At 40.7% G+C, this 15,885-nt stretch overlaps 1 protein-coding gene across 3 annotated transcripts in view; it reads right to left on the bottom strand.

Annotated features, from left to right (window-relative positions):
• Positions 1-5,052: 5,052 nt before the first annotated feature.
• The window catches only part of Cdk5rap1 (CDK5RAP1 mitochondrial tRNA methylthiotransferase), a 32,006-nt gene continuing 21,173 nt past the window's right edge, over positions 5,053-15,885 (bottom strand). For all 3 annotated transcript variants that reach the window (XM_005329924.5, XM_013360582.4, XM_078051631.1), the window contains 4 exons: positions 15,656-15,786; positions 12,809-12,958; positions 9,421-9,561; positions 5,053-5,325 (listed from right to left, as the gene is read on the bottom strand). In XM_005329924.5, coding sequence (XP_005329981.2) covers positions 5,245-5,325; positions 9,421-9,561; positions 12,809-12,958; positions 15,656-15,786 — 503 coding nt within the window. In that variant the 3' untranslated portion in view covers positions 5,053-5,244. The remainder of the gene's footprint in view (positions 5,326-9,420; positions 9,562-12,808; positions 12,959-15,655; positions 15,787-15,885) is intronic.

The following is a 15,885-nucleotide window of genomic DNA, read 5'->3' on the forward strand; positions in this document are numbered from 1 at the left end:
GGCAAGCCCGAAACAGGCCATGCTCCTGAATAAAGCAAAAACATTCTGTAAAAGTTTCCTAGAAGTATCAAGCCAAGGGTGTCCCTGTGATTGAGGAGTCCAGTAGAGTTAGTCTTAAAATGCCCAGTACCCTAAGGAATTATACCAACCACCTTAACATATGCAAGACAGGCAAAAATTCAAGGATTTTTAGCACTGTTATAATCAGCTCTTTAATAAATATCTGTTTTCATGCAGAAAAATGACTCATTTGTTGTCACTTCCTATAGTCAGGAATCTCACTGTTTATGACTAGTCAAAGAAAAATTAATATGAAAGATAGAGCAAGAAAACCCAGTTATCTAGTGGATGGGGGCAATCATGACAATGGGTAAGACTTTCTTCCTGAGTTTTTGCCCCCTTTCTCCCTGTAGTTGGATCTGGAATGTCCCCCAAAGGCCGGTGTGTTGATGGCTGGCCCTAGCTTGGCACTACTGGGAGGTGGAGGAAACTTTGAGAGGGAGGGTCTGGGGGATGTCCTAGGCCATTATTCCCTTGAAGAGGATAGTGGGACCCTGGTCTCTGTTTTTGATAACTGGCCACCAGATGAGCAGTTCTGCTCTCCCACACGCTTCCCGCCAAGATGTGCTGCCTTGCTACTGGCCCAGAAGCAACAGAGCCAATCATAGATTGGAATCTCTAAAACTGTAGGGCAAAATAAACCTTTTCTCTTTACAAATTGATTATCTCAGGTGTTTGTTATAGTGACAGAAAGCTGACTGAAACACTCCACAACACTAAGAGCTTTGTTTTACATGCTGGCACAATATACAGGGCTGAGAGTTCAAGTGCTCCATGCAAACACCAACAGGCACAGTCCAAATGCAAAGTGGGATGAACAGAGCAGGTAAGAGTCTGGAACATCATGAACCAGGCAGCAAGGTCTCTAAGTCCCAGATCAGTGATTACAGCTGGCCAAGTGGCCTTGAGTAGAAACAAGCCAACAAATGCAGCTAATAAATGCAGAGAACCCAGAAAAAGGGATGCTAGGAACATAACCACCATCTCTGTACCAGACAGAGACCCACTGCTCTGTGCCCAGTGTCTGCATAACATGTCTGCTTTGGAGCAGAAAGAGCTCAAATTGTGACCACAAAGACCATATAAGGGAAGTGGGGCCAGAGACTGCCCTTGCCTCACAGCAAGGGACAGCACCCCATAAAAGGCCAAATTACACTCATATCTGCATTTGTCAAAAGATCTAAGGTCCTGATATCCCACTGGGTCAGACCTCTACAGTGAATCCCACCATGGGAAATAGTAATAATCCACCCAGGTGTTCTAGTCAGACACCCAGAAATCATTCTTGATTCCTCCCTCACCAATACACTAAGTCCTGTTGATTCTGTCTCAAGAGTATGTCTCATCTATGTTTCTCTCCCTCACTAACCTAGTCCAAGTCACGCCCTCCTCCTACTCTTGCCATCTCTGATCCATTATAAAAATGTTTGCCTACTTAAAAATCTCTTATTCATTAGTAAGGATATGGAAAAATCAAAATATTTATACACTGCTAGTTGCAGTGTAAAAATGATTCAGCAACTACAGAAAATAGGTAAACTATTCCTCAAAAAGTTAAACACAGAATTAACATACAGCTTAGTAATTCCATTCCTAGGTATAGATCTCAAAGAACTGAAAACAGGTGCTCACACCCTGTCCACACTGTTCACAGCAGCACCATTCATAATAGCCAAAAGGAACAAACAACTCAATGTTCATTTGTGGATGAATGGATAAGCAAATGTGGTATATGCATGCAATGGAATATCAGTTAAGACATAAAAAGTACTAGGCTGGGGCTGGGGCTCAGTGGCAGAGCGCTTGCCTTGCACATGTGAGGCACTGGGTTCGATCCTCAGCACCACATAAAATAAATAAAAAGTAAAGGTATTATGTCCAAAAAAAAAGTACTGATAAATACAACAGGAATGAACCTTGAAAACAGGCTAAGTGAAAAAAGACAAAGCCAGAGGTCATGGCTGGGGATGTGGCTCAAGCAGTAGCGTGCTCGCTTGGCATGCGTGCGGCCCGGGTTCGATCCTCAGCACCACATACAAACAAAGATGTTGTGTCCACCGAAAACTAAAAAATAAATATTAAAAAAAAATTCTCTCTCTCTCTCAAAAAAAAAAAAGGAAAAAAAAAGTCAGAGGTCACATTTTGTATGATTCAATTATATGGAATGTTCAGAACAGGCAATCCAGACACACACATGTATGTATATATATGTTTGCCAGGGGATGTGGGGAAGGAGAATGAGGAATTAGAAGCTGGGGATATAGCTCAGTTGGTAGAGTGCTTGGCTTGCATGCACAAGGCCCTGGGTTCAATCCCCAGCACCAAAAAAAAAAGAAAGAAAGAAGGAATGGCTGCTAACAGATACAGGATTTCTTTTTGGAGTGAGGAAAATGTTCTGGAATGAAACAGTAATGATGGTCACAACCCCTTGTGAACATACTAAAAAAGAAATACTGATTTAAACACTTCAAAATAGTGAAATTAATGGTATGTGAATTATTTCTCAATAAAAAGAGAGAAGCCAGATGTGGAGGTGCATACCTGTAATCCCAGTGACTTAGGAGGCTGAGGCAGGAGGATTGCAAATTCAAAGTCAGCCTCAGCAATTTAGCAAGGCCATAGGCAACTAGAGAGACCTGCCTCAAAATAAAAAAGTCTAAAAAGGGGCTGGGGGCTGGGGGCTGGGGGCTGGAAGCTGGGCATGGTAACACACTCCTATAATCACAGCAGCTCTCAAGGATGAGGCAGGAGGACTGTGAGTTCAAAGCCAGCCTAAACAAAAGCCAGACACTAAGCAACTCAATGAGACTCTGTCTCTAGATAAAATATAAAATAGGGCTGGGGGTGTGGCTCAGTGGCTATGCACCCCTGGGTTCAATCCCCAGTATCTAATTAATTAATTAATTAAAATAAAAAGAGAGAAAAGAGGTTGGGGATGTAGATTGGGGACAGCACTTGCCTACCATGCATGAGGCCCTGGATCCAATCTCCAGCACCAAAAAAACAAAAATGAGAGAAAGGAAGGGGGTGAGGGAGAGAGCGAGAGGAGACAGCTAATCATATAGACAATGTAGATTTCAAAGTAAAAAATATTACCAGGGAAAAAGAAGGTGATATCATAATGATAAAGGTGTTAATTAATCAAAGGAAGATAGAAATCCTAAATGTCTATTTACCTAGTAACAGAATTTCAAAGTATACGAAGCAAAATGTGACAGCAACCACAAGGAAAAATTAGACAAATGTACAATTATTTTCAGAAAATTTCAATAGCCCTCTCTCAACAGAACAATTTGGCATATAAGAAAGGATATTAAACTTGAACAACCTGAACTGACTGGCAGTTACAGAACTTTTCTTTTATTAAAGCATTATAACCACACATTATAGTTGGGTTATCCCAACAAAATCAAACATGCATGGAATTTGATTTCAGTTCATAGAAGTTTTTTTTTTCTTTTCATACCGAGGATTGAATTCAGGGGCTGAGTCACATCCCCAGCCCTATTTTGTATTTTATTTAGAGACAGGGGCTCACTGAGATTTAAGCACCTCGTCATTGTTGAGGCTGGCTTTGAACTTACCATCCTCCTACCTCAGCCTCCCGAACCGCTAGGATTTCAGGTATGCGCCATGGTGCCCTGCAGTTTATAGAACTCTTTACTAGCAACATATATTCTCAACTCAAATGTACACTAAACACCAAGATATCATATTCTGAGCCACTAAACAAGTTCCAATAAATGCAAATGATTAAAGTCATAGAAAGTTTGTTCTTTTCTCATGGTAGATTTAAACTAGAAATCATTAACATACAGGTCTCAAGAAAACCCCAAAATATTTGGAAATTTAAAAACCTAATTTTAAATAGTATTTATGGTTTGGATTATCCACCATATGTATGCTTTTGCTTTTGTTCCCATCAAGTCCTTGCTATCTTGTTGGGGCTGGTCTGGAAACAATGGACTCATCTCCCACTTCAGCCTTTCCAGCTGGGACGACAGGCACGTCATTACACCCAGCTCCCATATGTATGTTTTAAAATTTTAAATGAGTAAAATGTTAAAACTTGTTTTAAATGCCTTTTAAATGAAGAACTGAGTAAAGAGCCATAACAAATATTTTTGGCAGCACACGGAACCTGATAGCAGAAACCAACCTTCCTCAGTAGGAACCAGCCCTGAAGAAGAGGCTCCCCAGGGCTGTCACGCAAGTCAACAGAGAGGGTCTAAAGGAGATCATGGCCAGACTCACGTGGTACCTCAGCACACCCTAATATGCAGTGTGCTTCAGAAGCAAAGTCTTCAAGATCACTTCCATTTGGTAAGAGCTTACATTATTCTGTAGGAATTTTTTTCCTCCTTTTGGCAATGGGGATCAAACCCAGGACCTCAAATGTGCTAGAAAATGCTCAACCCCTGGACTGTACCCCCAAACCAACCTTATCTCAATTCCTAAGATAAGAATTGTATTATTACCCTCAGGTCACATGTGAGAAAAACTAGGTTCAGACTCTTAAACAATGATGTAGCGACTTGAACTGGAGATCTTTCTGACACATTCCATGGTACCATACCTTGGGTTTTCTCATGATGAACAAAGTAGCACAGGTGTTGAATGGACTGAGAACCACTGCTCGGAGCCTGTTTCCAAAACTCTAAGTGTTCTCAGACCTGAAAGAATGAACTGACAGGTTAAAGAGTCCGTGAGGGAAATTCTCAAGCAAAATACATAAAATGAGGGGATGAACAGCTGAGTCAATGGCATCAAATAAAATTTTCAGAAGGTTCTGGAGAGTTTTTTTTTCCCCCTAAGCAAATGGTTCTCCCCACCATCCCCCACTTTGGCTCTCCCTCCTAGGGTCCTCCCAGGGAAAGAAACAGAGTTTGTCAGTGTCACTTTCTCAGCAGAAACTGGGCTGAGAAATACAGAGACTTCAGGGAAAAGCACAGAGATAATAACTGAGGCAAATATGAAGTAAAAGTATGTCCATTCGTTTCAGGTAAATTTAATGACTATCAAGGGTTCATGCAGCACAAGGAGATGAGGCTTCCATTAGACACAGTCACTTCACCACTCGCTCCTGTCTCTGAAGCTTCATTACCGCTTTCATTAGTGACCAGTCATGTTGTCCTTCCTGTAGAGAAGGATGGCCCAACTCAATGCTGAGCCCATCCCCTCAGGTCAGCAATGTGCCAAGGAGTCCTTCAGAGTGGTCCTACAGAGGACATGTCCTTTAAGTGTCTGAGAGCTGGCAGAGGTGATCTGAAAAAAAACCAGTGGGAAGATGGCAAGATAACCAGGACTGCACCACAGGCACTTAATGCTCTCCTCCTCCAGAGGCCACCAAAAGGAATCTGATGGCAGCGACAGGATAGCAGAGACTGCACGGTTCCTGCGTGCCTGAAACCTGGGAGGAAGCGCTCGCTGATGGAATGGCAGCACATGATCTCAAACACAGGCCCATCCCCCATGGTCACGTCCTCCTTGACTTTTGGGAGACAGCTCCTCCCCAGCTCCAACCATGAGGGTCACGGGAGCTGCCCATGAGGACTGCCCTTCTAGTCACAGGGTGAGATGCGCTCCTGTCTGAGCTAGTTAAATCCTTCCATAGGATATTTATTGACAAATTTGGTAAGAAAGTTTCTCTTTTTCCTCTGAGAACTGAAAGGCTGTAACCCCCAACATTACCAACGGTCACATTTCTGACCAGAACAGGTTGGTACATTAGTAAGTAATCATGGAGTACTTATTCTGTACTAGGAATTTCCCTAGATGTTGCAGACACAGAAGTAGTAAAATAGTATTTCCCTGCCCTCAACGGAGCTTTCAGGATAAAATAGATAGTAAGTATGTAAACAAAGATGATTTCAAATATTGGAAAGTGCTTCAAAGACGTAACAGGTTAAGAAGGAAAGAAAGTAAGGCAAGGGAAAGCTGCTTCAAAAAGACAATGTCCAGGGAAGGCCTGAGAAGGTGACTTTTTATTTTTATTTTTAGTTGTAGTTGGACACAATATCTTTATTTATTCATTTTTATGCAGTGCTAAGGATGGAACCCAGCACCTCACACATGCTAGGCGAACATTCTACCACTGAGCCCCAGTCCCAGCCTGAGAAGGTGACATTTGAGAGAGAACTGGAAAATTAAAAGATCCGAGCCCAAGCATGGACAGCATGTGCAAAGTCCCTGAGAACAAAACCAGGCTGAGGGCCAACAAAGGAGACCACAAAGCTGAAAGACAGAATAAAAAGCAGATAAGAAATTGGAAGGTAGCTGGGCTCCCTCCCAAAAGGCCTTGGCCACCCTGCATGTCACGCTGGCTGCAATGAGGAGCCACTGGAGGCTAAAGCTGAGGAGAGTGCTCTCACCTAGATGGATAACACTGACTGCTGTGGGGTAAACAGGCTAGAGAAGGGCAAGAGCGGAAACAGGGAAGAAGCTTCTAGAATTCTCAAGCACTGCTGGCAGGAGTATAAAATGACACAATCACTTTGGCTATTTCTATCATACATACCCTATGACCCAGCAATTCCAACTCAGATATCCAACAGAAGCAAATATACATGTGCACCAAAACACATGTACAGGAATACTCAGAGCAATATTATGTGAAATTGCTCCAAACTGGAAACAACCAAACGGCCACCAATGGTACAATACCCATATAAATTGTGGTGATGAAAAAATATAATCACGGTTGATTCACAGAACGCAATTTGAGGGACAGAAGGGAGACACCAAAACTATATACTGTGTAATTCGTTTTGATGACAATCAAACCCAGCCAAAACTAAACTATGATATGGAAATCAGGAAAGCAGTTAATTTTAAAATGTAGAGAAGGGGAGTGACTGGGAGGAACATGAAAGAGGATTCTGGGGTTCTGAAAATACTTCTTTTCAATCTGGGTGACACTTACATGGGTAGTGCCACTATAATTCATCATATAATTTCACTTATAATGTGGGCAACTGTCTACACTTGTGGTGTATTTCAGTATGATTCATTTTTAAAATATGCAAGCAAAAGACCAAGGAAGCTGCTTGGAGAGAGGATGAAGTGGCCGGGTCCCAGGCGTACTCCGGAGGTGAGACTGACGCAGACTGTCTGCAAAGGGGAATGCAGGAGAGCGCCTGCTGGGGGCTTCAGCGGCTAAGTGGTGCCACTCTCTGAAATGGGGAAGGCTTGAAAAGTGGGAGAGAGTAATTCCATTTTAGCCACATTAAGATGCAAGAGATGGAGGAGATAAATGCCAATCTCTTGAGAATGGGAAGGCTGGACGTAAGGCCCAAGGGGCAGCACGGACAGCAGAGGATGCAGACACCACCTATGGTCCCAGGAAGGTAGACAAGTGACAGGCTGTAGAAAACAGACAATGACGTTTTGTCTAACTGTACATATTTTCTCTAAAATATGAGGCAAAGACATCAGCAAAACACAAAGGATTGCACAAAGGAGAGTGAAGTTTTAAGAGAGTGGGGAAATCAATTTACAAGGAAAACATAGTGGGATCAGGATTTCAGGGCCATGCTGAGGTTCATTTGATTTTTATGGTCATGAATTTGAAAAAGTGCAGTCAATTCATGCACCAAAGACTACTACCTACACCCCAACATCTCTTCTCTTCCTCCTTAGTAACTGAATTCTCAATCCTTTGCTGGGCACGTGGTCATTCAGAATGAAGATCCAACTTCTCAGTTTTTTTGCGGCCGAGTGTGATATGTTACTATGGCAGAAGGATACAGGGAACTTCTACAAAGCATCCTAAAAGGAGGAGAGCATGCCCTTCTCCTCCTTCCCAGTTACTGCTGAATATGAATAGGGTGGCTAGAGCCTTCTGAATGAGGGGACCTTGGGAGTGAAGGCAGAGACAGAACAAAAAACAGAATTCTGGGCCCTGGACCCTGGAGCCCTACTCATACAGCCATCACAATCACCAGTCCTCAACACTCCATATCCAGATTCTCAGGAGGAAGAGAATTCCTACCTTAGTTAAGCCACTGAATTTGGAGCTCTCTGTGGCCACCATGTACCCTAATCTACCATCAAACTGTGTGTTTCTTCCCCATCAGTGTTGCATTAGATGCAGATGCAGAGTAAACACATAACCAGTTCCACCAAGGCTGAGAACAGGCAAATGCATGAAATTTATGAGAGTGTTCTAGTAAGCCCAGAGTGGGCAGAACATGCCAACAGCAGAAAAGAGAAACAAAGAACCAACCCTGTTCTACAGCTCCTTCTTCATTTCAATCATTCCTCTAAATCATACTTGTGGGATTTATGTCACTTGGAACAAAATATTTAGAGGTAGAGGTACAGCTCAGTGATAGAGCTCTTCTTACATAGCATGTGCGAGGCCCTAGGTTCAATCCCCAGTATTTAAAAAAAAGAAAGAAAAGAAAAAGTTGAGTTCAATTTCAAGTTCTTGCCAAATTAAACTCTTCCATTTTGAAAAAAATACTAATGCTACAACCAGCCCACCAACCTAATCCCTTTTTGTCAAGTGACCCATAATTACAACAGAAAAAAATGTGGTTTGGCGCTGGGGTTGTAGCTCAGCGGTGGAGTACTTGCCTAGCACATGTGGGGCCCTGGGTTCAATCCTCAGCACCAAATAAAAATAAAATAAAGGTATTCTGACCAACTACAACTAAAAAAATAAATCTTTAAAAAAAATGTGGTTTGGCAAAGCAACTAAAAGTCAAAGAAGCAAACCCTCAAAATACGACAAGAAAATTAGACACAGAAAAAAAATTTTTCTATATCAGGGATTAAACCCAGGGATAGTTAACCACTGAGCCATATCCCTAGCCCTTTTTAATTTTTTTAATTTGAGACGGGGTCTCACTAAGTTGCTTAGGGCCTCGCTAAATTGCTGAGGCTGGCTTTGAATTTGCAATCTCCAGTATCAGTCTCTGGAGTCACTGGGATTATAGGCATGTGCCACCACTCCTAGCAATTGTCAGAAATTTTAAAAGGAAAATGCAGGGAAGGGACGCAGGAAATGGGAGCACCTATGAGTCAAGGATGCCTGGATATCCGAGAATCCCAAAGGCATGCCAGCCTCTGGCAGAGGGTACTCTCCACTCACTTAAAATCACCCGCACTTCCTGGCCTCTCTTGCAGCAGAAAATTGCATGCTACTATATACCCAAGAGCTCATCAGGAGAAAAGATCAGAAAAACAAGAAGGCATTCATTATAAGTGGTCAAAAATTTAATCCAAGGTACCCTTTCATTGTACTGGTTGAGAAGAGATTTTTATTTTATTAAAGAATCTCTCTAGGAAAAAAATTTATTCCACCGAATTATCCAAACTAATATTCATTTCAAGCCAAAAGTCCAAAGAATACCTTACCTTCACTAGCACATAGTCCCCAGGCTGTGCTCTGACCCTGAGCCCAGGGTTAGCAGTGTCCTCCATCTCTGCATCAGGAAAGATCACCTTAAGATTTCCATCATTCCGGCCACACAGGTCAGTGGCAGAGCGTTTGCTGGGCTACAGAAAGAAAATGTTATGAATTTGTGACAATTCTCAATTCTAGGAGGGCAGAAACTGTGCCTTCTCTGTCTCAAGCCTTCAAGACCACAGAAAGCTCAGTATTCAAGGTACTAACCCAGGATGGTACATGGCACAAAGAAGAAACTATAATGTTTTGTTTGTTTGTTTGTTTTGGCAATACTGGGATTGAACCCAGAGGCACTCTACACTGAGCTACATCCCCTGACCTTTTTATTTTTATTTTGAGACAGAGTCTCACTAAATTGCTCAGGCTGGCCTCAAACTTGTGATCCTCAGGGCTGGGGTTGGAGCTCAGTGGTTGAGCACTTGCCTCACATGTGTGAGGCACTGGGTTCAATGCTTAGCACCACATAAAAAAATAAATAAATAAAATAAAAATATTGTTTCATCTACAACCAAAAAAATATATTTTTTTTAATTTTTAGATGTTGATGAACCTTTATTTTGTTCATTTATTTGTATGTGGTGCTGAGAATCAAACCCAGTGCCTCACACATGCTAGGCAAGCACTCTGCCACTGAGCCACAACCCCAGGCCCCAAATAAATATTTTAAGAAAAAAAAAAAAAAAAAAACTGTGATCCTTTTGCCTCAGTTTCTGAAGTAGCTGGGACGGGCCTGCCACCATACTCCATTGATAACTGCACTTTAATGAATCGTTCAATCAATGAGTCTAGGCAGAAGTGCTTTCTGAAGAAATGAACTTCTAACAAGCCTAAAGCCCAGGTATTTATAGGTTATGCACTTGGCAAATCAACATTCATGTTACATAGTCTCATAGTAATCAGAGTGTTCTGGGATTGTTTGGCCTGGATTACTTGCCCCTATTGAACAGGCAGATTCAAAATGACAGTCTCCTACACAACATGAGGCTAAAGAATAAGTGAACCACTGTGATGGGATTCACTTCTTGAAAATGCCGAAGTCTTTCTCTTCTACCGATTTTAAGTGACAGAAATTGCCAGGCACAGTGGTAAATACCTGTAATCCCAGCAGCTCAGGAGGCTGAGGCAGGAGGATTGCTAGTTCCAAGCCAGCCTTAGCCACTTAGTGAGGCCCTAAGTAACTGAACGAGACCCTGCCTCTAAATAAAATATTAAAAAGGCCTGGGATGGGGCTGGGGCTGTAGCTCAATGGTAGAGCGCCTGCTTTGCATGCATGAGGCCCTCTGGGTTCGATCCTCAGAACCACATAAAAATAAATAAATGAAGATAAAGATATTGTGTCCATCTACAACTAAAAAAAAATATTAAAAAAAAAAAAAAAAAAAAGGCCTGGGAGCTGGGGATATATCTCAGTTGATAGAGTACTTGCCTAACATGTCCAAGGCCCTGGGTTCAATTCCCAGTATGGAAAGAAAAAAAAATAGAGAAAGAAAGGAATCAGGTTCAAACATCCTGAGAAAGCTAAAAAATTTGTAGCAAACTGTAGAAAGAAGGGAGGTAAGTAGGAAAAAAAAAAAAAAATTCTAGAAAAAAAAAAAACTCTAGAAATATTCATGGAATACTCACAAGTCTCTGCTGAAAACTCAAGTACAGAGTCAAACTCCATGAAATTAGCCAGAGAGCAACCTGGAAACTGTCAGCCGAACCATTCCCAGAGCTGAAACAGGGCTGAAAATCACTTGATCTGCCAACAAATAGTCTTCACTGGTTCCTTGGAACATTCAGTAGCCAACTCCTGAAAGGGTGAGTCTGTTTTTTGAGACAGGGTCTGTGTTGCCCAGGCTATGCTCAAACCCTCCAGCCCCAGCCTCCTGGGTAGCTGGAACTACAGGTGTGCACCACCACACCCAACTAAGGCTATAACCTAGTCATAATGCTGAATTATCCCCAAAACAAAAAAGTGCTTCTAACACGATGAAAAACAGCTTTGAGAGCTGGGGGTGTAGCTCAGTGGTAGAGCATTTGCCTACCATGCATAAGGCACGGGTTTCATTCCCTGCACTGCAAAAAAAGAAAGAAAAGAAAACCACACGGGCTGGGCTGGAGCTCAGTGGATGAGTGCTTGCCTAGCATGTGTGAGGCACTGGTTCCATCCTCAGCACCAAATAAAAAATAAATTAATAAACAAAGATATTGTGTATCCCTCTACAACTAAAAAATGTCAAAAAAAAAAAAAAAAAGGAACAGAAAAACTAAGCCTTGAAAGGATCTAACTGAATTGCAAACAAGTTAACTGCCTGGCTAAATAAAATCCAGACACTTAAACTGAATATCATTTAATCATTAGCACCAAAGCAAACAAAATTCTTAAAGGCAGTGAATGAAAAATGTCTTCCCTTACAAGGGGAAAATACTACAATTTCCCATCAGAAACAATGGAGGCTAGAAGGAAGTAGCACAGTTTTCAAGAGCTAAAAGAAAAGCACTACCAACCCAGAACCCAGCATCCAGCAAAAACACCCTTCAGTAGTGAGACAGAAGTGAAGGCCCTCCAAGGTGAAGGAAACCAAGAGAATTTGGCTATAGGGAGGTTCTCTAAATGTTTTTTTCTCGAAAAACAGTGATAAGTTCCTCCAATAAATAGAGAAGGAACAACAAAAGAGGGAACTTTGTTACATCAAGAAGGAAGAAAAAACATGACATGTTTGTAAACAAGAAAATTCCAAAGAATCTACCAAGAGGGGGAAAAAAAGTCCTGTTAGAACCACTGAATTCAGGAAGGTTAATAGACTATAAGATAAACATAAAAAATTCAATTTCTATACAATAGCAATGAACAGATACCAAAACTGAAAACACAATACCATTTACAATAGCTCCAAAAAGATTTTAAATGAGCCTCTCTCCATTATGGAGGGATGTGCCTTGATTTGTCAGCTCTGACAGACTCTTTCATGTATAAAATATATATATATATAAAATTTAAATGAAATACGTGTAGATGTTATAAAACATGTACAGGGCTTATATTCTGAAAATTACAAAAAAAACTTTAACTAAAAACATCAAAAAAGATATAAATAAAGGAGAAATATACTGCGTTCTAAAAAATAATATGTCAGGCATGGTGGTAAATGCCTGAAATTCCAGGAGGCTGAGGCAGAAAATCAACAAGTTCAAGGTTAGCATGGGAAATTTAGCAAGACCCTGTCTCAAAATAAAAAGGTACTGAGTGTGGCTCAGTGGCAGACTGCTTGTCTAGCATGTGGTAAGCCCTGGCTTCAATCCCCAGTACCATAAAAATAAAAATAAAATATATACGTATACATATGGCCTTACCCCTTCTACCAGTACCAGCTGGGTACTGCCCACACAGGTCCCATTGGCTTTTGAAGCTTCTTCTCGGAAAACAGTGATAAGTTCCTCCAAACGCCTTAATTTTACTTCTTCTGGGACGTCATCCTTCAGCCTATGATAAGCCCGTGTCTTCTACAAAAAAGAGAAGATGGAGGTCAGTAAAGACATAGAATCTATTTGTAAGGTATGGAGAAAATATGTTCAATCTACCTGCAAGTTACAGACACATGACAGAAACACATGTAAGGAACTGAGAGATTTCTCTGGATCTGGGAACATTCCAAGAGAAAAAGGTTCTCTCTGAAGTAGAATTGCATTTTTGCAAGGGTCAAATTCTAAATTTAGCATATAAAAAATCATAGACATGGGGCTGGGATATAGCTCAGTTTGTAGAGTGCTTGCCTCCCATGCACAAGACCATGGGTTCAATCCCTAGCACCACCAAATAAATAAATAAATAAAGATTCTTGAGTTAAGTTTAAAAAAAAAAAAAAAAACATAGACTCAAAATTACTCTTTTTTTTTTTTTTAAGTGAGAGAGAGGGGGGGGGGACAGAGAGAGAGAATTTTAACATTTATTTATTTTTTCTTAGTTCTCGGCGGACACAACATCTTTGTTTGTATGTGGTGCTGAGGATCGAACCCAGGCCGCACGCATGCCAGGCAAGCGCGCTATCCCTTGAGCCACATCCCCCTCCCTCAAAATTACTCTTGATGTTTATCACAAAGGGTTATACTAAATAATTCATGTATTAGGTTACTCATCAGCACTGTTTATAAAGACAAAAGGTGCAAAGCAGCCTCATTGCTTATAGATAGGCAACTAGTAAAACAAATTATAATTTATCTACCCAATGAAGTATTATACAGCTGTATAAGAATAATAGCTCAATATGTACTAAATAAACAGGTCTTCAAAATGTTATTAAATGAAATATATACAGATTAACATGTAGATCTTTGATGTAGAATAAATACATATAAATGTGTTTAGAAATACATGAAATACACTGGAAGGTTATAGAAGAAATTACTAAGAGCGATTGCCTCCAAGGAAGGAACTGAAAAACTAGGCAACCTGAGAAGAAGGAAGAACTACTTCTCACTTTATGTCATTTTAACCTTTGGAATTTTACACCATAAGCATGTATTACCTAGTCAACAAAATAAATTACACTTGAAAAGTCTTTAAACATCCAAAACCAAAGTTGTGCAAATGTTCAAATATATTTCTTAATGTACTTAAGATCATGTTCAAAACAGCTGAAGAAACAACGAGTTAGATAAAACTATGGAATAAAAGAAAAATCTATACTCTACCATGTGAACATTCAAACCAATCTCCCTTTGAAAGAATAAGAAAATCCAAAGAGAAAAACAGAGCCTAAAATACTTGGGTCTTATTCCATTCTGTCTTGTCAGCAATAACTTACCCTTATCATGCACTTACTGTGTTCAGAATACTACTTAGGTAATACGTGTTCTTACTGACTACTCAAAAAACAACCCTATTAAGTTGGAACTAATGTTATCCTCATTTCACCAATGAGAAAACCAAGAACCTTGCCCAATGTCACATAGTTACTAAGTGGCAAAGGCACAATTTGAGTACCTGTCCTCATCTACTAGGTTATTTGATTCAAGTCTTCTATAATCCTAACACTAACTAGGAATTGGGGCCCAAAATGAACACTCATATTCAATGCCCACAGACATCCTATAACAACTTGTGCCAGGTATGGTGATTCACACCTATATCAGGCAGGAGGATCAAGAGTTCAAGGCCAGCCTCAGCGATTTAGCAAGGCCCTACCATCTTACTGTGACCTTGTCTCTAAATAAAATATAAAAAGGCTAAATAGCTGGCGATGTGGCTCTGTGGTTATGCTCCCCTGGGTTCAATCCCTGATAACCAAAAAAGAAAAAAAAGGAGTGGCTGTGTCTCAGTGGCAGAGCGCTCACCTAGCATGCGTGAGGCACTGGCTTCGATTCTTAGCACCACATAAAAATAAAAAAACAAATAAAATAAAGGCATTCTGTCCATCTACAACTACCAAAAAAAAAAAGAAGAATTTGTGATGTCCATGGAAAAGAAGCAAAACAGAATCTAAAAGCTCCTCTGAAGCTTTTTCTCTGAAGTAATTCTGCAAAAGACATGAAAATACACTGGCCCACTTACACTGCCTACAGAACATTAGGCAGTGGGATTTAAAACAAATTAATGAGCTTGAGGTTCATTCGTCAGTCAGCTTTCCTGAGCTCCAGGCATGCTGGTTTAAGGTAACTGGGGGATGATGAGTGACCCATGCAAATCAATTCCCACCACCAAGAAAATGGCAGACCAGAATTATCTTTCTCGGAAGAAAATATTATTTATTCTTCCTTTCCTTTCTAATCTGCTTTATTTTCCTGGGAATTTATGTTACAGGGGAAACCCCAAGAAAAATAGCAATTAAAAATAGTTAAGGGTGGCTGGTAAGATGACAAGAGGTTACTGTAAAATAAACATTCATAGACCAGAAAAGAAGTTTATGTTGAGAAATCTTTTAGATTTCTTATCAGAATAAGTCTCTTTCCTTCCAAATTAAAATGTTAAACAACCTAAATATCATTTAAAATATTTTAATAAACAGGAACATTGGCACAGTAATCTTTTTTCATCTCAAATTGCTGAATTGTGTCAAAAAATAGACAAGAGGTAACTTGAAAAATAAAAAAGAAGAGTAAGATCCTGTGGTTTTGCAAGGACTGCCTTCCTGCCCCTCTTCTCGGCCCAGGTGTCTATAATCAGCCCCAAGCTGGTCAGCTCTTCCCCATCCTAGGGCTCACCTGTCTCATGCTGTAGGCAAAGAGGAAACCCATGTTGTACTGAACTTCCCGAAGCAAAGACACTGTCTGCAGGTGGTCTTCCTCTGTCTCCCCGCAAAAGCCAGCAATGAAATCGCTGCTGAGGCTCACACCTGTGATACACAACAATGGAAAAAGGGCAAGAGGATGATGATGCTTACCTTCAAGAGGAGCCTTTGGCATTATGAATTAGAGAGAGAGGAGGGTAAGTG

Source organism: Ictidomys tridecemlineatus, chromosome 5 (genome assembly GCF_052094955.1).
Source record: "Ictidomys tridecemlineatus isolate mIctTri1 chromosome 5, mIctTri1.hap1, whole genome shotgun sequence".
NCBI lineage: Eukaryota > Metazoa > Chordata > Mammalia > Rodentia > Sciuridae > Ictidomys > Ictidomys tridecemlineatus.